At 43.7% G+C, this 26,253-nt stretch overlaps 1 protein-coding gene across 2 annotated transcripts in view; it reads right to left on the bottom strand.

Annotated features, from left to right (window-relative positions):
• Oat (Ornithine aminotransferase precursor) overlaps positions 1–26,253 on the bottom strand; it is a 76,223-nt gene that overhangs the window by 10,551 nt on the left and 39,419 nt on the right. For both annotated transcript variants that reach the window (XM_075676866.1, XM_075676867.1), the window contains 4 exons: positions 24,216–24,439; positions 16,091–16,263; positions 15,142–15,220; positions 6,938–7,051 (listed from right to left, as the gene is read on the bottom strand). In XM_075676866.1, coding sequence (XP_075532981.1) covers positions 6,938–7,051; positions 15,142–15,220; positions 16,091–16,263; positions 24,216–24,439 — 590 coding nt within the window. The remainder of the gene's footprint in view (positions 1–6,937; positions 7,052–15,141; positions 15,221–16,090; positions 16,264–24,215; positions 24,440–26,253) is intronic.

Genomic DNA, 26,253 nt, shown 5'->3' with positions numbered 1-26,253 from the left:
AGTTAAACCTCGATATTAACATAATATTTGTTTATCTTTCTCCAGTGATCGCTTTTCACCGGCTAGAAAATGTTGGATGTTATCGCTCGGCACAGGACACGCCTGCATGTATCGGAAGTTTCTCCAATGTTATTGATGGTTTTATCCATTGTTTGTTGTCACTGAACCTTGTGTAATTCGACTGTGTGTGTGACACAAACTGTAGTACTTTGTGGAAGGCACGCAGGCACCAGCTATTATGCTGGAAGCTTGGTTGAGTCATTTATAAAAGGCGACACACTTGACCCCCAGATCAGATTTTTGACTACTTTATTCCGAAGAAGACAGACATGTGGCACGCTACTGACCACCACCCACTTGGCTATCACTGCCAAGCCACGTCTACGGCCAATGCCCATACTGGGAGATAGGACTTGGAAGCTTCCCTGTCAACATACTGCGTCCGTAGCTTGGTGAACGACCACGTGACATCACAGACTACATAGCCGCAATGCAGTGGAGACCCTGACATACTTTCCATTCACCTTCGTCAGGACGCTACCTGTCGTCGCAACACCAACCGTGCACAGGTCCTGCCCGTGGCCGGTCCATAAGCCGATATCCAGAAAACTGAAAGCAGCAACCGATCGAGGTGCAGTTGCTGTTCACTGAAATACCAAAGACCCTCTGCCATCGCTGTCAGTGTTGCAAGAACCACCGCAATGATGCCTCGACGAAACTCCACCATCCAGAGGACGCCTCGAAGCCAAGCAGACGCCACCTCAAGGAAGCCCGACGACGCGACGTCACAGCACCGGGACAACACGATTAAGCCGTGATACGACGTCACAGCCTAACCACGACGCAAGGCCAAGAACCACCGGCCTCGACATGTTTCTCGATGGCCACGAAGTCACCGCTCTAGTGGACACAGGAACCGACTACATGTACCGTCACAAGTGGATCATTTGCTGTCCAATTGCAGAAAGTCAAGACTGCATGGGACTGCCATCAAATTCTAACAGCCGGAGGACATGATAATGCCAACTGGAATCTGCCCAGCGAGAATTGCAGTTCATGACTGGACCTACCCAGCGATGCTTGCTGTCCTCCAACAGTGCTCCAGAGACGTAATTCTCAGCATGGACTTCCTGAGCCAACACGGTGCAATCATCGACCTGAAGTCCAAGTCAATAACGCTTTCTGAAGATCAAGTGATATCGCGAGAAAGTTCTCCAAGTCGTAATGCCTTGAGTGTGCTTGAAGATCAAGTCAGTGTCCCACCTCGCTATAGTATCATCATTTTTGTCGGCACAAATACACCAGGAGATGTAGGCGGCGGCGTCGAGGGCTACCTACATCTACTGCTGGACCGCAATATATGTGTTGCTAGAGGAGTCACTCGACTGCATGGAGGAAAAGCGAAAGTAATGCTAACAAACATCAGCCAGGAGTACAAACACCTCAGTAAGGGCACAATGATCGCGTATGTCGAGGAAATTTTGGAAAGCAGCAATTCATTTTTTCTCTCAAATTCTGCCATTCAGATTCCTCTCAGATCCTGCAGTCGGAAAAATGTTGCCCCGGTTACAATGAGCTTCTGTTCCTGGGCCACGTCATCAGCAAATCTGGAGTCCATCCCGATCCGCAGAAGACATCTGCCATCGCTGACTTTCCACAGCCCACCGACAAGAAGGGAGTGCGCAGATTCGTAGCCTGTGTGCCTATTACAAGCGCTTTGTCAAATACTTTTCACGCATCGCCGAGCCATCGGCATATCTCACAAAATCCAACGTCGAGTTCAGGTGGGAAAACCCACAAAATGAAGCATTCGAAGAGCTTAAACGCCGCCTGCAGTCACTACCAGTACTCGCCCACTGTGATGAAGACGCAGACACTGAAATCTAGACTGACAAGTATCCTAGGCCAGTGGTACGGATGACCAGCGATTCCAGGCATAGCCATGCTCCTAAGTTGCTTTCCACGATAATAGCCTTTGCATCGCTCCAGTTTATCGTGTGGCATGTGGTATGAACATGCTCTGCAATGGCATTTTGTGCCACGTGGTTCTTGGCAACATCATTTTAATGTTGTTTCAATCACCTTTGGACGCTTCCCATTTATCCAATGTAGACTCATTTACAATTTGTGCAGGGAATCTTGTTAACCACTCTCTGATACCTTGAGCAAAACAAAGGGTCCGTCATGTGGGCGAGCTCATTCCTCAGCTTGCTTGTCAGCACATGCACAATCCGGATGCCATGTTTCCTAAACATTCTCATGAATTCTAAAACGAATTCTAAACTGGACACTGGGCAACTTGGATAACATATTCTCGAACACTGGGACGAGTCCTTAAGCGTATACTATATAAACGAGTCTTGTAACGACAACCTCATTGTGAAAAAGGGACCAATACAGATATCGAAACATCACTTCCCGTGTTTTGACATAGGTCAGTGGACTGTTCTACAAATTTTACCTGAGAAGATGGTGTTCTGTCGTAGTTTTGATCACACCGTTTAGTACTAAAATAACGTTACTTAGTTTTGTCACTCTTACTGCCACACAAGACAGGGATAATTGGCCCCAACAAACACACCAAAAGGCACTGACGTGACGCAACATGCACTCTGAATACAGAGCTACTATACACAGAGCAAAATGCATCGATATGAATGCCCGATACACTGCGCTGGCACCACACTGGCCTGTTATGACTTGCAAAATCAGGCGGCATGCACTACAAAATTTCAGCGGCCAAGACAAGCTGTATTCACCGTTACTAACGAAGACGCTTCACTTTGGAAGCCACTATCTGTCACGGGGTGCAAGACTTAAGAGGTACATTCACAAGCAATCGCATGTAATTCAACCATATGACTATCTGTGCCTGCAGCAGTTTCCATTTATTGCCTTGGTATTCCGTCATGGTGGCAGTAAAATTTTTTTATACTGTATCTAAATTGTGTATAAACACACTTTGTTATATTGCGGCTCGAAATACAGTTAAACCTTGATTTAACTAAGTATTTAACTTTTCACAACTTCTTGTCCATAGAACACTATGTACAGTGGAATCTCAATAAATGGAAATCTCTTAAATGAAACTGCCACTTAAATGGAGTACCATCCTTATGGTTCGTTGGTTTTTGTATTCATGGAATGCTGAAAACATTAAACAGTGCCACCGTTCTTGCAGCCTCCAGATAAGCAGAACTGTGAGCATCAATGGAAATGAAACTAAACAGGCCATTTCAATCGCATCGCGATATGCATCAGAAACTAAAGACACCTGAACTTGCTGAAGACAACAGTGAAGAAGCAGAAGAACCACAGGATGAAGTGTTGGCTGAACCTCTCATCATAAACACACAGCAAGCAAAGCTCTCACTGAAAGCACCTGGGGATTTTTTCGAGCAGGAGCAAAATTCAGAATGTTATCTGCCAAATCTTTCAGAATGGGCAGCTTCATCAAAGAAAAGTGGCTGCAACAGATGAAGCAAACAAAGCAGCAGTCATTTTTCACAGTTCAAAATGTAGAGAGTATGCAACTGCAAAAGATCTTTTTTGTTTCTTATGTTCCATGTATTTTTTTTTATCATATTGCTGTGTTTGATATATCGCTAGTCAGTGGCTATCATACTAGCCAGCTTGATAACTAAGTCAGTTTCATACACTAGCCAGTTGCTTTCAGTGATACGAGTCAGTGGCTAACTAACATCCTGTTTTTTCTAATTTATGCTATCCAATGTCTCTGTGCTAAATAGTTTATTTCAATGCAATAAAGCAGTTGCCTCGATAAAAAGAACACTTTGTGTACCCATTACCTTTGTCTCTCAGTAAATGGAACTCCTGATAAGTGGAACCAATTTCCCTGGTCCCAAGAGGTTCTGTTTAAAGAGAGTCCTCTGTATTTAAAACCTCAAAATAATGAAGTTTGTTTATACATGATTTCAATATAACGAAATTTCACTGCCACCTCGAAGGAATACCGAGACAATAAATGGAAACTTCCGTGGGCACAGATGGTGAAGTGGTTGAATTACAAGCGGCTGCTTGAGAACACACCTCTCAAATAGCATGCCGCATGACCAAGGGCGACTGCTGAAGGAGAGCAGCGTCATGTTCCGTAAAGACCAAATGCAATAAGATTCTATCACGACCTGCGCCTGTATACTTTGGGTGCTAGTGAAAGCATGCAATGGTGAGCAGAGAAGGAGGGTGCCTTGATGAGCACTATCTTCCCGCACAAGTAAAAGAAAATAGGTGGAGGAGAGCAAGCTCGTGGTAACGTGATCAAGAGCATGTGAGAGGAGTGGAGGGGGAAGTAAATGGGGGGGCATGTTGACGCACGTCTCCCTTTCTAGCTGCACATGGTTGCTGCACGTGGCTGTCAGCAAGACTCAGCGCAGCCCGTCTTCATCTGCCGCGTCTGCAAAAAGTGGGTAGGCCAAAATGGCGTGGCATCATGCACACTGTCTTCCTACGTGTTTAGCACTGGAGGTTGCATAATCTCAATTTTCAGAGATGCGACGAAGCGAAAGTTAGGCGAAGCATTCTCTCCCTGCTGCTGGTGCTTTTCACAAGTCATCCCACTGTGGGCAACACTATCAGACATGGGGACAGAGTGGACGTGAAAGCATGGCTGGCTTCGCTTTGTATTGCCAATTTGGAGGTATTCTCAAGTAAAACTCTTGCTTGGGCTAGTTGGTTCATGCTTGAAGTAGTAAAGGCAAGGCGCCAGTCCTGTCGTTTGTGTTCTTCTTCTTGAGTCCTGGTCTTCTGCCCCTTGCCTTTACTACTTGGAGGTATTGTTGACACAGCGTGAAACCACATCTTTCGTCACTGACTCAAATGCAACAAAATTATTCTTTTCTCATTCAAATGTGCTTTTCCTAATTGCACGATAATTTGGAAACTTTCGTAACCCCTTGTGTGTAAGAAAAATCCACAGGTAACTGCACTTATTTGCATAAAAGGTTGAATTTATATGTGATGAAATTTTTATATAACGAAGCAAATTGCCGATTTTACTGACTTCGTTATATCGGGGTTTAATGGGACATAATGTTCTATGGACAAGGAGGTAAAACAGCATTGAATACTTCGTTGTACTGAGAATTTCACAATACTGAAGTCGATTATGAAGAGGTTTAACTATTCTACTCTAAATTCCAGCATGAAGGGTGCTGTTGACCAGTGTTTTTGTAGCACTGCTCAATAGACGTATGTTCCAGGCCAAAATGCATGAGGTTGATACCGTGCAGTTTCAGCATGAAATTGCTATTCAGAAGTTCCTTATCAAACTACTACAGTCGCTGATAGATTCTTTGGACTCCAAAAAGTCGGACTTGATGGATATTCCAGACTTCATAAATGCATTGTCAGGGTTCCCATAGATCTAATGCATTTTTGCAACTAATTTTTTGGATGAATTTAGGCCCCAAAGTTCAATTTTCTAGACTAAATCATTCATTCCGAGCCACGCTACACGATCTTGGGGGCCGCCATGTTGGATTTTCCACTGGCTTCGCTACCAGTGGCCTGCTCTACAGCCTCCAAGATTGGCATGTGCACTCGTTCAATAGAGAGAGCGCGACATCCTCCAGTCTCGCAGGCCATGCCCGCTCTTTCTTGGCTGACAAAATGCTCTAAGGGACGGCACTTTTTCTTGTTTATTTCTTTTTTCGCTCTGCACTGTCATCATAATCCCTTAAGGCGGGATCCATTTTATTCATTTATTTATTTTAAAGTTTCGGTTGCTATTTGCACGTGGTGTGTCCACAGAGCAGGTGTGTATCAATGGCGACATCACATCTTTGGTGTGCATTTGTGTGGCTTCGCATTTGTGCGATTGCCACCACCTCGTGAACCATTGCGAGAGCCAAGCGGTGCAAAGAAACGTGGCTTGTTTTTTCAATCTCCGTGGTGATCTCCTACTGTGGAGATTGCAGATCGCCAAAGCGGTGATGCTCTTATCGGACTGTATACAGAGGCGATGTCACTCTTGTGCAAATATAAGCAAATCTGATCGTCTCCAAGCGTAGTATGAGGCAGGGTGTTATTAGAGATGTTTTTAGGCCGCTCTAAGCCTAATAAATTTTTCTTGGGGAGGGGGGGGGGCTGAACGAGTTTTTCAGACTGTTCAATCTTTCAAACTATTTTTTAGTCCCCGCAAGGTCTGGAAAATGAGTTTGCAATTGTAGTATTTTCAATTCTGCATGGAAGTGCTGACCAGAAAACAATTCCATGCTTTTTGAATGAAACACATTTGACTGCATAGGGAGGCAGCATGTTAATAAAGGTTGTTGTTGGCCTGTTGTATGACTCTTGAAAGAGACACTGATGCATAAAAGATGTGAAAGAACACATTGCTTGTAGCAGTATCCAACTTGTTCTTCAGGGTTCATCTCTTTGCACCAGTGTCTCTGCCAATAATGACTAGGAGACTATAAAGCATGATAGGCAGTGGAAAATTATAATGCGGACTAGCTAAAAACATCAAAATAACACTAAAGGTGTTATTTTGATTCGTCTGTCTTAGTCGCATCCCATTGCCCAGCGCTGTTACTTTCCTTCAAATATGTACTAACCAGCCCAAGTTAGCACCTCATGGCATGACAACTACAACTACTTTAGCTTAACTAGTAATTGTGCCCTTGGAATGCTAAGGAATTGCACTCGATAACAAAGAGCAATCGCAGATGCTACTGATGACAATTGGCCACTTTTTGCTAGAGCAAATCCATGTCCAACGTTTTACACACTTTCATTTCCTCTAAGTGTCAACAGAAATTTCACTTCCCTTGCATTAGAATCTTAATAGCATTGTGAAGGATTGGGCTAGCATTAGGGCTACAACCGACTAAGTAGTCACATACACAGTTTATGCTCTGGCTTTTAACACACCTTTTCTTTTGACCTCTAGCAGTGGTGGGAACCTACATGCACATACCTCAAGTGCTGCAACAGCAACCCTTGCCCCAAGAGGGTTGCCGCCATATGTGGATCCATGCTCGCCAGGCTTTATTACCAGCATCACCTCATCATCCGCCAAGGCAGCAGAGACCTGGAAGAGGCAGTTACTTGGTCGATCAGGGCAACTGCCGCCTTCAAGCAGTCAATGACACAGCAAATGTTCACAAGTTCCCAAATTCTGTCCTGGCATAAACAAGGCATGATTTCTGCACGTGTGTTTTGTTTATTTTTATTTATTTACCCTAAAGGTTCAATTAGTAAACAAGGGGGTTGTGGGAAACAAGTCAAATAATTATGAGCAACAACTGAGAACAAATAATATCATTAAGTTAAGAATACAAAACCAAAGCATCAAAAAGAAAACCAGCAAAGCAAACAAAAAATACCAAGGGCTTAAAATTCTAGCAACCACATGAAGACTCGTAAAGGTAGCAAAGACAAGACAAATCCACAATCTTGACACTGCAGAGATTCTGTGTGCATACGAATGTAGGAAAGTGGGGCTTCAGACTGACACCTTTCTCAGAGAGCCCGGCTACCTTGTAGATGTACCCGGTGAACAGCGTTCCAGCTGCCTCTATGGATTAGCAGCACTTAAAATGCAGATTTTCTCTATTCTTATGCACGAAAATGTTTGTTAAAACATAAGGGGTGTACGTTTGTACTGAATGTGAACATTATAGGCAGTTTGTTAATTTTGGGGAAAGAAAACTAGAAATTGTGCACCCTCTGTATGTCGGTTTCAATCATAACGTTTCCATTTTGTTTCCGATTACTTGTTATGGCATATAATAATAATATTTGGGGTTTTACGTGCCAAAACCACTTTCTGATTATGAGGCACGCCGTAGTGGAGGACTCCGGAAATTTTGACCACCTGGGGTTCTTTAACGTGCACCTAAATCTAAGCACACGGGTGTTTTCGCATTTCGCCCCCATCGAAATGCGGCCGCCGTGGCCGGGATTCGATCCCGCGACCTCGTGCTCAGCAGCCCAACACCATAGTTGTTATGGCATATGTGAGTAAACATTAATGCAGGACGCATTAAGGGAGAAGCAAGATTTCTTTGGAGGATTTAATTTTAACTAAACTTCTAACAGCCATGGTCATGTTTTAGAACAAGGAATGTTCAATACAAGTTGAACCATTTATATCCCAGCATTCCCATGGTGCCTGTTCTTAAAAATTCACTCAAACAGTGGGCACCAGGTTTCCCTCTATGTATATTATAGGAAACTATGAACGTTGCCCTGACATGTTGCATTTAGCACCTCTTTCATTTTAAGGCCCAAATGACAGATAGCTATGCAGGGTGTCACAGGTAACATGTCCCAAGCTATCAAAAAAACAGGCTACAAGATGCAAGTACAGTCCCAATGGCATTCTGTTAGCGGAAGTCCTCCGTAATGTAGAGAATTTTTCTGTTGTTTATTAGCTAATTAGTAGAAATTATTGAGCCAGTTTAATAATATTTAGTCAATGGTGTTCAAATGCCAAATTGTTCATCACATTTGAAAACAACGTATTCAATAGTTTCCAGCCTGCTTCAGTTTTCTTTGCTCTTTGCACACTTCCAATTTGTGGTGCAAAATATGAGAAAAAGGTAAAGTGAGTACATGTCCCCACGCATTGCGTGTTCAACAGCACCACTCTCGAAAGAAATTTCAAATAACTGACTCTACTACCTCTACTAGTCAAATAACTAACTCTACTACCCAATTAATAAGCTCTGTCATCTCGGAATAATATATAGTTGCAAGAAACAAATGCAAATTCTAATTTTTTGGGGCCCCATGGTTCACCATGTGATTGATAAATAGGTCTATGTCTGTCACCAATACATTTCCAGGCTCGATCACTTATTGTAAGAGTAGCTTGCAATATTCTATATATATATATATATATATATATATATATATATATATATATATATAGAGAGAGAGAGAGAGAGAGAGAGTGATTCTTTGCAGTTTGCCCCCACATTCACAACCACGTTCACGCCCTTTCCGCTCGTGCTTCGATGCAGTGGTGCTCACTGTGCATGTCTGTGATATCCATTCACTTGCACGTAACCCACATTCACAAAGTGAAACATCACTGTAACCTTTTTTTTCGTAGACAAACAAACAAAGCCGCCTTTGTTGCTTTGTTTTGCCAACCTAGGCCCAGCAAACATAGTGGATGACAATTTGTAACAGGATATAATGACACGCTGCCGTAAGCTGCTGTTTCATTTTCACAATCGCTACCACCCGACCTTTATAGAACACTCAGAACCCCTTTCGAAGCAGGCATAGCACAATTTTTGCCAAATATCTGGCTTTTGTAGCAGCATGTAGCAGATATTGCACTTTTTAGCAGTTATGGAGCAATGTAGCAGCAGTCCCACCACTGTTAATTGTGCCTTTAAAGCCTTTATTCTTGCGTTTACCACCACGCATGACACCGCATTGGCCGCATGCCTTCATAACTGTCTAGTCCCGATCCATGATCATGTCAATAACCACCATGGTTTCATCCACAGTGGTTGCAGCAAACAGTAGTTTTATTTTGACGCTATGCGTGTGTCATGCCCGCGCCTTCTAAACTGCATATTTGCCATCTATGGTCGTGCCAATAGCAGCCGTGCTTTCGTCTTCAGTTGTTGCAGCAAACAAGAGTTTTGTTTTGGCAAGGTGCATGCTTCAGCCGCGTGCCTTCAGAAAGCGCAAGGTCATCATCTATGATCGCATTGACAGCGGCCGCAGTTTCGTCTGTAGTGGTTGTGGCAAACAGTGGTCCATTTTGATCCATTTTGATCCATTTCAAAGCTGTTGAGAGTGAAGAGCACCGGCTACATTGCGATGAATGATCCTTTAGCAACCAGCTCATGGGCAAAATAAAATAATCGGGATGTGTGCATGGTAGTGAAAAGCACTCTTTCGGTACACAGAGAAAGGAGAACCTCAAGCCTTCCCCTTCGCTTTGCACACAGCCCGCGCCGCTCAGTCACCTAAGCTATTTCTTACACCGTGGGCAGAGACAAAAGGGCGTCAGTTTCTTGCGCCATCTGTCGGCACTCTCTAGAAGCAGGACCGCGGTGCACCTTGCATCGGCGCCTTCTCACCTAAGCTACTTCTTACACCATGGACAGCTCTAAGCTCGCTGTGCTTCTGGCAGGGTCATGAGCTCTGGCCGTGGCCTCCTCCTCTTCCCTTCTTCGGAATTCATGTTCACATGTTTTGTTTTAATGCTGTAGGTATACGATGCTTAAAAAATTAACTTTGAGCATGAACTTGGGCATGTACCTCAAAACATGTTTGATGCTGGGGTGCTATTTGCATTCAAAAGGCTTTGTCCACCGAGCGCAGCATGGGTGTTGAGGGGGAGAGAGTGAAGGCAACCTTGTTCACTAAAAGTTCCTTTCACAATTTTCCACAATACCAGAGATAGCTGTTCATTCTATGTCTCGCATATTCTCTTCATCTGCGTCTTCAATGCAAGCAGAATTGATGAACTCAATTCCAGCAACATCATCCTCCACATTGTCCCTTGAGTTGACGTCCGAGACGTTTCTCGATGAATTCCTCAGGTTTCTTTTCATAAAACAAGGACAAAGGCAGTGCAACAAGCACTGCAGAGATATACAAGCAGTTCATCAGCTCGAGCTGTGCTCTGTGCTGCTTCGCACGGAGCGTTTCAAACGTGTCCATCATAATTCTTTGCAGATGTCTATGACCATATACAAATTCCAGCACAGAGAGGACACCCGGTCTGTGCAGGTGTTGTAATTTGATCTTGAGGCACTCTCATGATTGTTATATGAGCAGGCAATATTTTGAAAGCCATAGACAATGCCAGAAATGCAGAAATAAATAAGAAAGATAGCTTATCTGGCGCCACCAAACGACATGCTGCCATGCTGGATATTTTGCACATTCGTTTTATCCACATTCGTTAGTTGGTGCAGTACATGCCACAGTTGAAAGACGAAGAGTAGAGAATTCAGCTGGAACCACGAAATTGACCGCACCTATAACACGCTCAGAGGAAAAGGTGAGCGTTCACAATGTACACGATTGTGTACATAGCATCTGAAAAGGTTAAGTCAAAGGACATAGAGTATGCAGTGGAGCATGGAGTCAAAGGCCGTTGGGTATTCGTAAAGCATTTCAGTTTCAATGAAGTTCACATGCATTACTGGCAGAAGCACCAAGAGAAGCTGCTTGCTATGAATTGGATGCATAGCACCTTTCAGGAGCCAAAGACTGGAAAGCTGTCACTGTTTGCAAATAGTGGGCATGTATATGTATTTACTGCAAAGATAAGTTACCGTATTTATTCGAATCTAGGCAGATTGTTTTTTTCAAATAATCATATAACAAACTATAGGGTCGGCTTAGATTTGAGGATTTCAAAAAACGCGCCAGTTTGCAATTTAAAATGATGAATATGGTGCATAGGTAGCACTGTCTAGAAAAGTCAGTCTCGCAGCCGCTACTAACCACGCCAGTGGCCCACCAAAGTGCACGAGCTACATCATTTGGCCTGTGTTGCATCGGTATGGTGGCTATGTATCGGCGGGTGGCGTGGCGTTATCGTAATGGCACCAAACAGGAGATGCCACAAACAAAAAGTTGTGGTAGCCGCACAGGCATTGTCAAACGTTCAAGCCGGGCGGGACTTCAGCATCGATGAGAAAAACGTCCGTCATTGGAGGGGGCAACGGGAGACACCGTTTGCGTGTGCCGCAACGAGGAGATGACATCGACAAGGAGGATGAGCACGTGATAACAGAGAGGAGCTGTTTACCGAGATTGCGCCGCGTTTCAACACGTACGAGCCGTGCCACACTGTCTGTGCATGTGTGGACGAACGTATGCGAGCTTGCTCGCGTCTGCAAGGGTACAAGGGAAGCAGTGATGATGACGGAGAATGAGGTTGGCATGATCATATTAAATAGATACGGTTTTCATTTTGTGAACGCTGTCCTCACTTTTTTGTTCGGCTTACATTCGGGCTAAGTTTTTTTTTTTTTTTTTTTTTTCTGGCTTCGGACATTCGGGGTCGGCTTAGAATCGGGGCCGGCCTACTAGATTCAAGTAAATACAGTATCTAATGCACCTGCTTAGTCACTACCATCTTACTGTTTAATTTTTGCTCTTTTGAAAAAGTTCCCATAAAATTTACCCAGCATATTAAATGCACTGCCCACCTTTACGTCGGTTTTTCGAGAGAAAAAGAAGTTTGTTCATTATGTGACTAAATGGGGTAAATATAGATCCTTCCCATAGATTCTTCCAAAGTGACAGCAATGTTCAAATGCTTCGTTGAATCAAAAGTAAAATGAAAAATTACTTTAATGAAAAAATAACACGCACAGTCACACCTCGATATAATGAACACAGATATACAGTAAAACCTCGTTAAACCATATCCGCTTAAACAGTAGTTTCGTTTTAAAGGTAGTAAAGTCATATCCCCGACTCAGTGGCCATTGAACATAATGTGTTTTGTATCTGCATAAACAGTACCAGCTTATTGCGCACATATCGGTTAACACGCAGTGTTTCTACTTATCGTCGTGCAAGCACCGCGGTGTGCGTCTCCATCGGGCGGCCCGGCAGAACAACAAGCCTCGAAGATCAGCACAACGGCTTCCAAGCCCCGTGCATTTGCGCGTGAAGCCACATCAACATCAACATCACTTTGGCGCCGTGCCAGAGAGCATTGTGGCATCGTGCAAACAAGGAATTGCATCATGCCGAAGCTCGGATAAAAAACACACCGGATGCTCACCACAGAAGAAAAATTAGACATTGTTCGTGCTATCGAACGTGACACGAAGAAGTTGGCGCTGGCACCGTGACAGGGATCTACTGTCGACTACATTGTGTGGCATTTGTAATGTGAAGAAGCTGCTCGGCAGCATTGCTGCGACCGCAAAGAGATGTTGGCTACGAGGTTAGACTTTTCACCATTGTTGCCTCTGTTGCTGCCGAAGTGTCGACTAGCAACAGTGATGAGGACGACACGGAAAGCGACAGCACGGGCGATTCAGGCCCGACAGTGGCTGAAGCTGCTTGTTTTGACGTACAAGCAGCTTCACCCGCGACTTCACCCGCGACTTCTGCAGCGCTACCTCCTGTCTGCACGGAAAACATGCAGCGCCTAAGAGGAATCTGCCATGCGAGTGTTTGCCGAGAAGAGGGGGCTGGCCGAAAAGCTGGCACGCAGGTTCAGTAATGTTGAGTTCCAATGGTAGATCGCGAGCGCTCGGCCGGATCACGAACAGAGCGCATTGCTCCGACTGAGATCGCTCTCATCTGCTCACACCATATCTGCGAAGGGAATGCGTGCGCTCCCGCGGGGGCACTTAGTACAGGAAAATCAAGTGAGAGGGCGCTAGAACAGAGGGAGGAACAAGCGCTTGGAAGCGCAACCCACCACCCCATTTCACTGTCCGTGTCAGAAGAATCATCACTCGACTTGGAAATTGTACTGTCTGAGTCGGAGCTGTCTAGGAGCGCGAACAAAATCGCACGGCGCGAAGCGGCGTCCACGTTTCCCATGTCATCCATAGCTGCCCGCGACCGGAAACAGGCGACCGTGACAGGAAGCAGATGCAGGTGAGGGAAATACGTCACAAGGACTTCCGGTCAAATCTGCAGATTTCAGCGCAGCAAATATTTTTGCTCCACGGAGCAATCCGGGATCAGCGGCTGGTCCCAATCTGCCATTGGAACACACAGCTCACGCTCCCATTCTGCCACTGGAATAGGATTGCTCCATACAGAGCAGAAAAACTTGATCTGGATCTGCCATTGGAATTCAACATAAGTTTGAGGCTGCTGTCGTCGCTGCTAGGCCGCCGCGACATCAAACGAAAATAACATTCTTGTCGCACGAAGTGAATAAATACAGCATGTCTTTCTCCCCTTTCATTGCACTCTCTCTGAGTTCCGTTTTTGACAGGTAAGTGGGTGACCTCATGCTATTTCGGTTAAGCAGTACTACCGTTTAGTACATACTTTTTCCGAGCTCCGGCCAACTACGGTTTATCAAGGTTTCACTGTATTGAAGTAAATCCAATATATGGTTAGCAGGCATTATTTAAATAAATATTCTACGATAACAAAGTTGAACACATTTGAGGCCTATATTGGTTACAATGAGTTGAATATTTACTCAGTCACATGTCAGAATATGTATTCTCGTAGTCAAAATGTTAATACTCAAAGGTCAACTCGATTAGGCTCATTCTGGAAGAACATGTGTATTATGGTCAATGGGCCTGTAGCCAGCAAGCCAAAGTGCCAATCCTGTGTGATCACCCAGATTGCAAAATTGCTTATTCATGATGATGCAGATCACATTTGTCATTTACTCTTGTTTACATGCCATGTATCAACATGGCAAACTGTCAATAGGCCATCAAAAATTGACAAGAGCCACTTTGCTGGCCTGTCGGACCTTTCTTTTGCACAGACCCAATAGAGCAATTTATTCATTCTTTTAGTTCATAGAATCAGAGTGTACACTTACAATGAATATTGGATATAATAAAGATAATTATGTGTTGAATGTGTCTTCATTATAACAAGTTCCAACTGTATTTAGTTATGTACATGGTCAACCAAACTTTTAGAGAACACCTAATTTGCATTCTAGCACTGATCACAACTGAGATTTTGTGTGAAGACCTGAAGAGTAGTGTTCATTTTAAAGACACATAATATGCTTTCCAGGCTACTACAGCAATGAAGCCTGGTACCAGCCACAAGCTGATATTCCCCTACAGATTAGTCCCCAATGGTATGGCTGATGTGTCTGCAATTCTGACAATTCTATGCTGCACATGGCATACATTTTGGAGTGATAAACTTAAAGTGTCTACTTTTTTGTTCCTCTTCAAGAAGAAAAAAAGAAAGGGGTGAGGAAGGGGGCACCATTGCCCCTGTAAAGCTGGCTTTCAATAAAACTTCAGTTCTATAATATGTGGACTAGATTACTAGTATTCTAGTATAGACTTTTCCCTGGGTATCACCATAAAGCCCCCCCCAGGCTTGTGAACCAACGTCAACCCCAACTCCATAGCACTACAGAAGCAGCACGTGCACTTTGTACTCGCTTGCAAGTGTCCAGAAAGGAGGTGCTCCCTCCCCTAAATGGAAAGGTCTATAGAAAAACGTGCAACTTACTGGATAGAGACCCCCCGAAAGGGCCTTGCCAAGGGTCACTATGTCAGGCCGTACATTGTCATGATCCACACATAGCATCCTAGCAATGAAATAAAAAGAAGAAAACGAACAGAAAAATATGAGAAAGTGGTAGGATGTGGGTTGTGGGAACTAACAGCAAAGCAACAAATAATCATTAGTTTTCAAGCTAACAGTTCCACATTGATTTTATATATGTGAGCCGGCACAAAAATACGAAACCACCTCAAGATGCCATTCGAAATTTTCAAAAATTGAAAAATAAAATTACAAAAATTACTTGTCTGTCAAAACCTAAGCGTAAAACATCTTGATTCACAACCTGCAGTATTTAAAGGCTGCATTGATTAAACTTACAACTTTCATCCTCCAAAATCTCCAAGCTGCCTGTTCAAAGAACAGAATGATATGTTTCTAATGACAGGAGTACTGTTATGCTAATGGTGGAGTTGTAAATAAAACTTTGCCTCACTATTGTTACCTAATCAATGCACCCATATTGCATTAAAAGCTCCATTTCTAGCACTTCTTCAAAGTCACTCAGTGCTCACATTTGAATAAGTCACAAAAGCAGATACCAGACTCTTCAAAAGGTTGCCAAAATAACACTGAATGCATATTAATGACCGTAACAACTGTGGCTGAACAAATTATGCTGGAATCTTTAAAAATTCTTAACAATTGACAGCAATCATAGGTACTGCTGATTATCCTGGCAGCCCCATGCTACAGCCGATCCATATCAAATGCTGCACATCACTTCTTTCCTCCTCTATGTGTCAACATAATTTCCCGATCTACTGCCTCACAATCCTAACAGTAATGAAAAGGATTGGGCTACTTGGTTAGGGCTAGGACCTACTAAGCGCTCCCAGGCAATGCTGACACTGCCCGGAAAGGCTGTTCTGCAAGTTTAAATGTGGCTACCCACTTGCCCGTGCGGCCCAGACCAGTCTGAATCTCGTCTGCTATCCAGAGAACTCGATGTTTGGTGCAAAGATCACGCACACCCCGCAGGTAGCCAGCTGACGGCACCACTACACCAGCCTCTCCTTGGATTGGCTCCACCATGAAGGCACACACATTGGGATCTTGCAATTCTTTCTGCACATAAGACAAATATTACAGCGAGTGAGAGATCACGCAAGGAAAGCATGCACAAACCTTGCAGCCAGGCCTGTGATTTCACAGACAAGTGCTTCCAACCTAACTAGTTGTTCATGACGATGTGAAAGGACAGTATGAAAATAAAAATAAGGCATCCAACTAACACAGTTTTGGTGTCATGTTTTTCAGCTTATACAGCATATTATTAAAGTGGTCCTGCATCAGACTGAAATGTTTTTGGTAATAGAGGGAATCTCCATACAAGTACAAAAAGTTAATCAATGCACCTAGTGTGAACGAAACCAGTTATCAGTAGTCAAGCACTGCTGCTGCCACACCCTCACAATATTCCTTTTCTTTTCATTATTTCTACTGCACACACACCTACGCAGCCATGCCCACACGGAGCGATGTCCACCATGCTTCACCCATCAATTCATAATGCCTTTGTACAGTGTAATCTCGAGACGTGTGGCATGACCCTCTGTCATGCTGCCCACCTTGAGGTCACAGTAATGGAACAGTGGTATCATTCACTGCCATCAGATGTTTAATTCTCATGCAGTTGTCGTTTCTGCCCGTTGCAAGGACTATGCCAGCAAAAGAAACTGTGCTGCACCTTCTGATCATTATGCTTCGGGCATACACAATACTTCAGAGTTAAAATCTATGATTATCTGGGGCTATTTTAGTTAATGAATTTCTTCTACAATGTGAATATACTGTAGTTAAGTACACCCATTGTCACAGATGGCACACTTGGTAATGTAGGAGCATCGTGCCATTTCCTCATGTGCTGTACAGCTATGAGCCAACACCATAAGAAGCACCAAATTTTCATTTTCAAGCAAATGTGCATGATGAAGTGACATGAACCTGACATGTGAAGTCCTACTAAGCAACTAAAACATTCATACTCTTGTGAAATGAAATTCTGGCAGAACCCATCTCACGATGAAATTAGCATTGAAGTAATGTCGCAAAACACAGCACTGTCACCACAAAACACATCATATACGAGGCATGTATACAGCCAGGTTCCTCTCTCGCGTTTCCCTTTGGACATGCTGCACCATCTAGCAATGCCACCAGGAAGTTCATGTGTGGTAGATGTGTGAATATATATTTAGAAAAGATTATTTGAATATATATATATATGACTTTGGTTTGATACTGCCCAGCATTGGAGAAATTTTAACAGATTTCTTTTATCACTGAAATGTGGCACACACCCAATGACACCGGCAGGTGCCACAGAGGTTCAACGAAGAGCAGCACATACCCAGTGGGCCCAAGCCAGGATAACGTAAATCTATCCACTGAGGCCCGAGTCATCTTGACCTATCACTGAGTGTTAATGGCGGACTTGGAATAAAAAATTGATTGCAGTAGCTTTACGTTATCCCAGCCCTGGTTTCAAAACCGGTTCCCTCAGCACAGCAGCCGAATGCTCTGCCCATTAAACCGTGGACTGATGCCCAGTGACCAGTGGCATAGCAAAAAAATTTTTTTCGACAGGCCACATACAAACACAGAAACTTCGAGGGGGGAAGGGGCTTCCACCCCCTGGCTACGTCTCTGCCAGTGACCCAAGTTGGAGTGAAAGAGGTTAGCTACAAACAAACACTGAGACAGACAAACATACCACAAAGTGAGTGAAATTCCCAAAGAACGCTAATTGCATTAACCTTTTAATGACCGCACATATGAATCCCCCCCAAAAAATGTTATTTTCTAAAAAAATATTTTGAGGAAGTTTTTTCAGCATTAGGGGAAAACCACCAGGCAGAAAACTGGAAGTGGACTTCACCTTGAGCCACCTATGGCTTCATTTGAAATTTGGAAAGACAGGTTTGGTTCACATATGTGACCGATATGTGTACATTTCATTTGCTTTACATCCCATGTGCCACACCAGTGCAGCTGGAGATCTTGCACCAGTCTCTATTCTGACCATGATTTCAAAAGTAAGCAAGTCGCATGCTAAACTTCTGCCTTGTCCTGTGTTTCTGCTCTAAACAAGAGATGACGCTTGGTGCCTGTCATTCAGTAGCAGCCATAGACAATTAGCCAGAAACCTCATACTCAATACAAAAACTCGGCATGGAATAAACTCTCTGGTATGGTGCCTGATGGCAACACTTGTCAACAAAGGGTTAATACTTTTTGTCTGTCATACATGTTGAGCTGCTACAGGTTCCTGAATGAAAATGTAGGTGTCCCTTTACAAATTTTTTATGGGGATGCACACATGCTACTCACAACATTGATAAAATAAATGCGACATCAACAATTGCCTCTACATTTTATCTTATTTGTAACAATGTTTACAGAAAGTTGAAATCACTTGTATAGAACTTTTTCATTCTAACAGAGGTTATCGTTACTGAAAAGAGATGAAATATGAAACTAATAAATGCAAATGTGCTCTCCCCACTTTTTTGTCAAATATTTTACTATGACCAATTGCTTGCTCTAAACTAATAAATATTTTAGCAGCCCAAAAAGTGATAATGTTGATTTTAACGTAGATAACTCAACCAATCATACCAAGGCAGAAAACACAAAGCAGATTTTGCTTGTTAGATAAGACATTCCTTAGATTGTCTTATCGGCGTCCAACAAATCCCTTTTATGGACGTTCCATCTGTACTTACAGAGGTTAACAAATGGACGCAAATAAAAGAGTGCAATCAAAGAGCCATTGTACGATAACTTTTATGCCTGTCTAGAAGCATTATCACATGTGCCGCTCTTGACATTGCTTATCTAAAGAAAGGCTGGCAGCCACCAAAAGCAGCGATAGCTCCTGGCAAGTTGTCTAGCGTTACAAAGAATAAGATAAGAGCCCAAGGCCTATTACAACACTCCAACAAGCAATCCACAAAAAGACAACTTCCCAGCTGCTGAAATCTCCAAAATAGTGACCACACAATGCAACGGAGCACCAAGGAGGTGAAATACAAAGCCAGCCCTCCTTTAAAGTACTGAGTGATGATATTTAACTCGGAAAACAATTATATATAAACAATACGACCAATACGAAGGTGTGAATGGGAAAGCAAAACCTAAGCTATGGAAGACACTGTAGTTCTCCAAAGGAACCCTGAAATAATTTTTATGGTTTTGTATGAACACATTAATTTCTTCGGGGAGCTCCTTGTGAACATTAAGGATCAACTATAAAATGCACCATGTAAACCAAGGTTGCACAACAACATGTGCAAACTCTGCCCATGCCAGAGTCAAGCCTTCCATGGTGTGCTGGTGGCTGCCATCACAGCATGGCCACATGAGAAAAACATTAATTTCATTGCCAAACAATACATGACATGAATCATTGGTGGCGTCAGGCACAATAAAACAAAAAGGGCACGGAACTGTAGGATCTCTTGTTGGGAGCAGATAAGAAAAAAATTCAACCACCAAACGTATTGATCAAGTTACCAACACCAAGCCCGCATTATTAAAGCAGCGCCTATAAATGAACTGAACATTCTCTTTGCCAATAAGCTTCAACTGAATGATTACAGAGGGTAGTACCTAAAAAAGATACTTTGGTTTGGTTCAAAATTAAATTATGGGGTCGAGTTTTTTCGGCAGATGTGACCGCCCAGGATAGATTTTTTTTTTTTATTGCAGATTCCAATTCTTTTCAGGGAGTTATTTTGGAAAAAAGATTACCGCAATTTTTCTAGGGTGACTGTAAAGTGAGAAAAAGATATTTGGCATTGGTATATATGTACTCTTCATTCATGAATAACAACAACAAAAAAAGGAAATAAACATAAGAATTGAAAATTTTAAGCATTGTTATAGTTCAAGGCTTTGAAATGCGCACATGAGAATATTTTGCAAGGCACAAATGTTCCTGCTCTTACACTAATATGTCCATCCATAGTGTAATCGAACTGCATAGGTGAGCGCACTCAAGAGAACTGTGGCTATGTGCGCGTCAAAAAAGCAAAACATGAGACGAACTTCCGCTAATCTTCTTATCACCAACCAGAGGCAATTAGTTCTCGCGAGTGTCCAAAAAGAAAGCAATGGAAACGCATGCACGGCGGCATCCTTCCTATGCCCGCCCCTGGGAGCACTAAACAACTGATAGACAGGCGGTCGCCCTTTGAGCGATTAGTAACGAGATAGCCATCAGTTTTGCAATCACAAGAAGCCGAAACCGCCCGCAGAACAAAAGCCAAGCCACCGCCCGCCCGCCCATGCGTGCGCCAATGTGCAAGCGGTACTATATAGATGCGCGGGAGCGTACTAGAACTCAAACAAACCATGCAACGAAAAATGAGAAAGGGAGGCACGTGAAAAAAATTTCCTTTATTCTCACATAGTGGAAGTACATGACAGAAAAGAAAACGTTAGGAAATTGGCGCGCTTTTTAATTATACACACGGTGCCGTAAATATACGGCATCGATCATTTTGGAGTTCGTTCGCGCTGACGTATATTTTGCATTGACCCTCAAAGGGTTAACGTGCCAAAACCACTTTCTGATTCTGAGGCATGCCGTGGTTTCTTTTGCACTATTGTTTTTCCTTCTCAGGAATATTATTGTTTGGGTTTAGTCAAAAGCCCACTTTGTGGACAATTTTTCACAGAAGTTTCAACGCTCCAATTGCATTAGTTATTTTTTTAAGTTTTCCTTCATCCAAATACAAGACAGATATAAAAGCTTACAATTCCAACACTTTTCAATATTTTTAGATAAATCTTGGTTAAATAATGAAGAAAGCACAAGCAGATCTTAATAAATTTTCATTTTGTAAGTTCAGAAACTTTCAAAAATTCCTGACCTTCCCAATATGCCAACCATCCCCTCTAGGTCTGTGCAGATAGGTTGCAACAAAGGCATGCCTTAATGCCACAGGGTGTTCAGTGCCCTGCAATGTAGTCCCCTGTCACATGGTTGCACTCTTTAGACACATTAAGCTTCCTAGACTGGATGTGCAGAAATTGCTTTTCCCTGCAGTTTTCTACAAAGCCACATGAAATAACAAGCCGTCTATGGCATCAGAACTGCCAAAAGAGCTACGTGGGGTGAAATTTCATTTTCAGGGAAAAAAATTTCACACATACTGTGGCTGTCTTGTTGGTGCTTGAAAAAGTATGTTGTTTCGAACATAGAAGAACACACTAATATTAGCAGAGAATGTTCTAAAGTCTTGTAACGTTTATGCACCACCAAGATAATCCTTTTAAGCAATGGATATGTAGCCAGTGCCAGAATGTTCATTGTTCAGTACTACCTATTTAAAGGGCCCCTGAAACTGTTCAGACAAATTTTGTAGACGCGTAGGGTACAGCTAAAGTTATTCATTCACACCACAATTTGTGTGAAGCGTCTCATATTAAGAGAGCTACAGATGATTACAAGTTACCCTTCTCCACAGTCATACATTTTCTCCTCAACTCGTTCGCCAAATAATCGGGGCTAAGCTCCGCCTTCATTGGCTCTGCATCATGATGGCACATCGTGTCGTCAACTTCCGGTTCTCTAGGAGCGAGCTGCGAAGCCTCTCCGAACTCTCCACCAGCTGCTTGGCAGTCGACCCAAAGGGAGACCTATCGAAGCAGCATGCGTTGCGAGCATTCTGTTGCAGTGCCGAATGTGTCTGGTATTCCGGTAATCACAGGTGAGCTGGCCGTTTCGACAGATTGCTGGAGGCATAAACTCAAGCTGATGAAGGAACTTTAGCATAGACGTACGTGAGCGGTCTGATCCGTCTGCACTGTCCAGCCACCTGTTGGCGCAGACCTTAACCAGCCAAACAAAGCGCTAATATAGCTCTAACCAAGTGTAAAACATTTTAAACATTTATAAAAACAATGTGCTGATGATTACACTCCTGCGAAAAATTTACGCCAGCAGCAAAGGAGAATACACTTCGTTACTGCTATTGTGTTTGGTTGAGCTCTGTGCCACCACGTGGCACAGACCGCCGTGCAGGCCATTCACATTTGCGCTTCTGCTCATCCCATGAAACGGCACCATCAAACGGCGAGGCCCTGTCCCATTGCGCTTGTGTTTACCCAAATACCAGACTCGCGAAACGCTATTGCGGTAGTAATCCTCCAGTGTAAAGTGACGGCCGCAAACGCGCAAATCCTGGCGCCGATCGGAGAGCGGCAGTCCGATTGCGCTGCAGCCAGTCCACTCATCTACTGCCATGCAGAGGGACACGACGTCACAGCTTGACATATTGCCAGTCACTACGTTTGCAGCCCACAACGCAACAAAGTCGAATAATGGTGCTCGCGAAAAGACAGACCGACTCTGACCACGGAGCTTTCATCAAAATGGAGAATGTTGTAACACAAGCAGAAGACGCTTGCTGTGTGCCGGAAGTGCTTAAGTGTAGTGAAAAACTGTTCTTGTTTTCTTTGTTACTTTCTTTCTATAGAAACAAATTAACTAACATTCCAACTTTTACGAACATTTGTTCACCACAAAGTTGGAAAAATTATCGATGACGTGCCCTGGGCAGCCAATCGGATAGCTCGCCCTACTACAGTCATTGGGGTAAATGATGTGAAATGGGTAGGGGCGGCCTAAAATTCAGCCGAGTGATGCGCTGCAATAGGCAGCGATGTACCTTTTTAGAACCTTATAATAAATTACACGCTTTACGCGGAGCACTTAGATGCATCAATTAATTATCAGAAGGACCTACCCTAACGACTCGGTATGTTTGCACAAAATCGTCAAAATCGTCTCAGGATCCCTTTAAAGGTTAAAGACCAAAGTCCGGACTTGAGACACACTTCAAGAGAAGCTCAATATGCTTCTAAAGAAGTCACAAATAAGAAAATCACAGAAAGGCAAACGAGCACATGAGACTGAACTACCAACTTGAGTTTTCATAGGCCTTTAATGCTCTCTTAAGCTCCAAGAGCAGAGCTTAACAGATACACTCTGTGTGCAACCACTTCCAACTTCCATAACCATCAACATCACAGGCTGAAACCCAACAATCAATCATAATGCAAATGTAGTGAAACTGTCCACAAATTAGAACAAACAGTCCCACTAATCTGCAAGGTGGAAATGACTGCCGAGAAGTACGTTCGTGCGATTCAGTGCAGGTTGTAGGAACTTGAAGCTAAACATATCGACAGAATTGCCTGTCTGGTTGGGAAATTGATTAGGACTTTCAGACTGACTCCAACCAAATAACTGAATTTTATTAGCCCAACGTTTCGGAGCCCATTCGGCTCCTTCTTCAGGGGGTTGTTCTTCAGGGGGTGGCGGTGTGCAGCTTTTAAAGGGTCTTTTGTAAAGAAAGGAAGGGGGAGCAGGGAAGGTGGGGAGACACTTCACAGACGGGAAGGTGGGGGAAACAAAAAATGGGGGAGTTGACAGCTGCCATAGTGCTGGGGGGCTGGGATGACCGGTGCTGGGGAAGCTTGGTCCGCGAGAGTGCCGCTGATGGGAGGCGGGGAGTGGGGGAGCTTACAGGGCCGCGCCGACGTTTTTGTTTTGGTGAACCGAGCGGGAGTCTACCTGGCTGGGCATCCTTTTATTCTTTTCGTAATGTCGCCAAGGCCATGAACATACACCGAGGGTAGGTTGCCCTTCACGCAGTTTATGTTACCCCCCGTATTCTGAATGTGCCATGACTCCAGTAGTAATCTCTTCCACGAGTTCGTCTCTGGCAAACAGCACCAGCACCACGGCAGCCGTCAACTCCCCCTCTTTTTGTTTCCCCCCCACCTTCCCGTCTGTGAAGTGTCTCCCCACCTTCCCTGCTCCCTCTTCCTTTCTTTACAAAAGTCCCTTCAAAAGCTGCACACTGCCACCCCCTGAAGGAGCCGAACGGGCTCCGAAACGTTGGGCTAATAAAATTCAGTTATTTGGTTGGAGTCAGTCCGAAAGTCCTAAGGTTGTAGGAAAAAAGAAGATAATAGTGACTGGTACTGAACACAAAGCTGCCTACCTCCAAGGCTGGCAAGTCATCGTATGGTATAATCGAGAAACCTGGCACGAATGGTCCAAAGCCTGCGTAGCTTGATGGATCCGTTGATGCTGAGACAGCTGCAATACTGCGACCCCAAAAGTTGTTCTCGGCAAACACAATTTTAGCCTTGTTGGCAGGGATGCCCTTCACATCGTACCCCCACCGGCGAGCAAGCTTGCAGGCAGTTTCTGCGGCCTCCACACCTGCATGACACGAGTTTGATAGCATGTAAACAATCTCGCAGGCATAAATAGCAAAACACTGCTGGTGTACGGGGCTGAATGGCTGTTTACTACATGGCCGCTTTCGAAGTGCCCCTCTGGAGCCAATCATGGTGCAATCTAGATTATTCAAGCATTCCAAAATAAACTGAAACTGAAATCAAAAGTTTACACACCAAATTTTGCATAGTTGTCAATTCAAGTTATAAGCAGTCTAAGTGTACTACATTGTCAATAAAATTTGAACTCTGATAGTACTGTAACTACTGCAGTTAATATGCTGATATACCACTCAGTAGAGCCCTTATAGCTTTGTGCAGGATGTACTATGTCAGTAACGCTTGTTTCATCCAACTATTTACAGTACTCAACTAGTCACGTACATACTCTAGATGGCTTTACAGTGAACTATTACTTCACCTAAACAATCAGCTGTACTTTCAAGGAAAATCTGGCAAATAATGTGAACACCTCAAGACAAGGCCAATATACGCTAGCCAATTATACGCCACCTCACTACTGGCTTCATCAGCTAAAGTAAACTGACATAAAGTGAAGTTACGGCAGTGCTGCCATCTCTAGGAAAACTTCCATAGGTCTACGAATTTTGTTCATTGTTTAAAGAAATAGGGAAATTAGTCTAAATATGGGAAAATTTCACACAAAAACATTGAAATAATGAAACTGCTAAAATGACAGCATGTCTTTCTTTCAGTCACTTGCAAATTACATTCAAATTAGCACATGCACACTGACTTTTGATCAAACAGCAATGCAGTGAATAGATTTTGCCCAACAAATGACAGTGTGTGGATACCTTGAGCCCTTTAACAAAGTACCGCTACTGCAATTTTGCCATTTGTACTCAAGCTGAACTGTCGATGTAGTATGTGCACTCTAAATGAAACATTTAGTATCTGCAACTAGAGAAACAAACATACGCTAGAACTCCAAACAAAGCAGCACGGGCAAATCTTGGGATTAAGTGGACAGATATACCTAGTGCTGAGCACAAAATTGTGGTTGTGGCACTCAAAAGCGGACTGCACACACACATATACTAAAATATAGGGAATTGCTCATAGGCAGGGCAACCATGGACACAACACAGTCTTAGTGGCTATGCGCTTGGGCAAGTTTTGCTTGCCCAAGGCAAGTGAGCCTTGCGAGGCAAGTGAGCCTCACATCTTCGTGCTCTTCCACAAATGATGAGTAAGTTAGGTGGTGCTATGTCAATGCATGACATTAAAAACATTCAAACCTTTCAGATTGCCATTGTTAAGTGGCGCGCTGTTTCGACACTGTTACATTTTAAAAGGGAGGTCCGACACCCATCGTCCTTACAATTTAAATAAAGTATGTGTAGTCTTGGCACAACAACAAAGTACATATGTGCTGATGTCTTCTTATGTGAATATGGTTTCAAGGAGGTGGCTGTGTTAGCACAACTTGCACTGCGACATCATTTCTACTCGATTCCATCATTAGTGGGCGAGGCAACAGCAGCATGGGCACCATGTTGATCAGCTGTCTGTTCATCACGCAGTTCGCCGGCTACCTTGCTGCCTCCATGTTCGAGAATGCTGCTGCGCATGTCCCTGACGTCGCGCTACACTTGTTATCATCATTCTCTCATTGTGTCATGAATATGCCGGGCAGTCAATGCGTGCTCGACCCTATCTTCCTTGCAGATGACAACGACAAATTGCTCCTCACACCATCGGTCCATATCCTGCATGCTCCGCTGGAGAAGATTACTGTCACAATCCACCGCCCAATCATCAACAGACCAGGTT

This window comes from Dermacentor variabilis, unplaced genomic scaffold (genome assembly GCF_050947875.1).
Source record: "Dermacentor variabilis isolate Ectoservices unplaced genomic scaffold, ASM5094787v1 scaffold_12, whole genome shotgun sequence".
NCBI lineage: Eukaryota > Metazoa > Arthropoda > Arachnida > Ixodida > Ixodidae > Dermacentor > Dermacentor variabilis.
The sequence above is the reverse complement of the archived record's forward strand: the minus strand, read 5'-3'. Positions and strand labels throughout refer to the sequence as shown.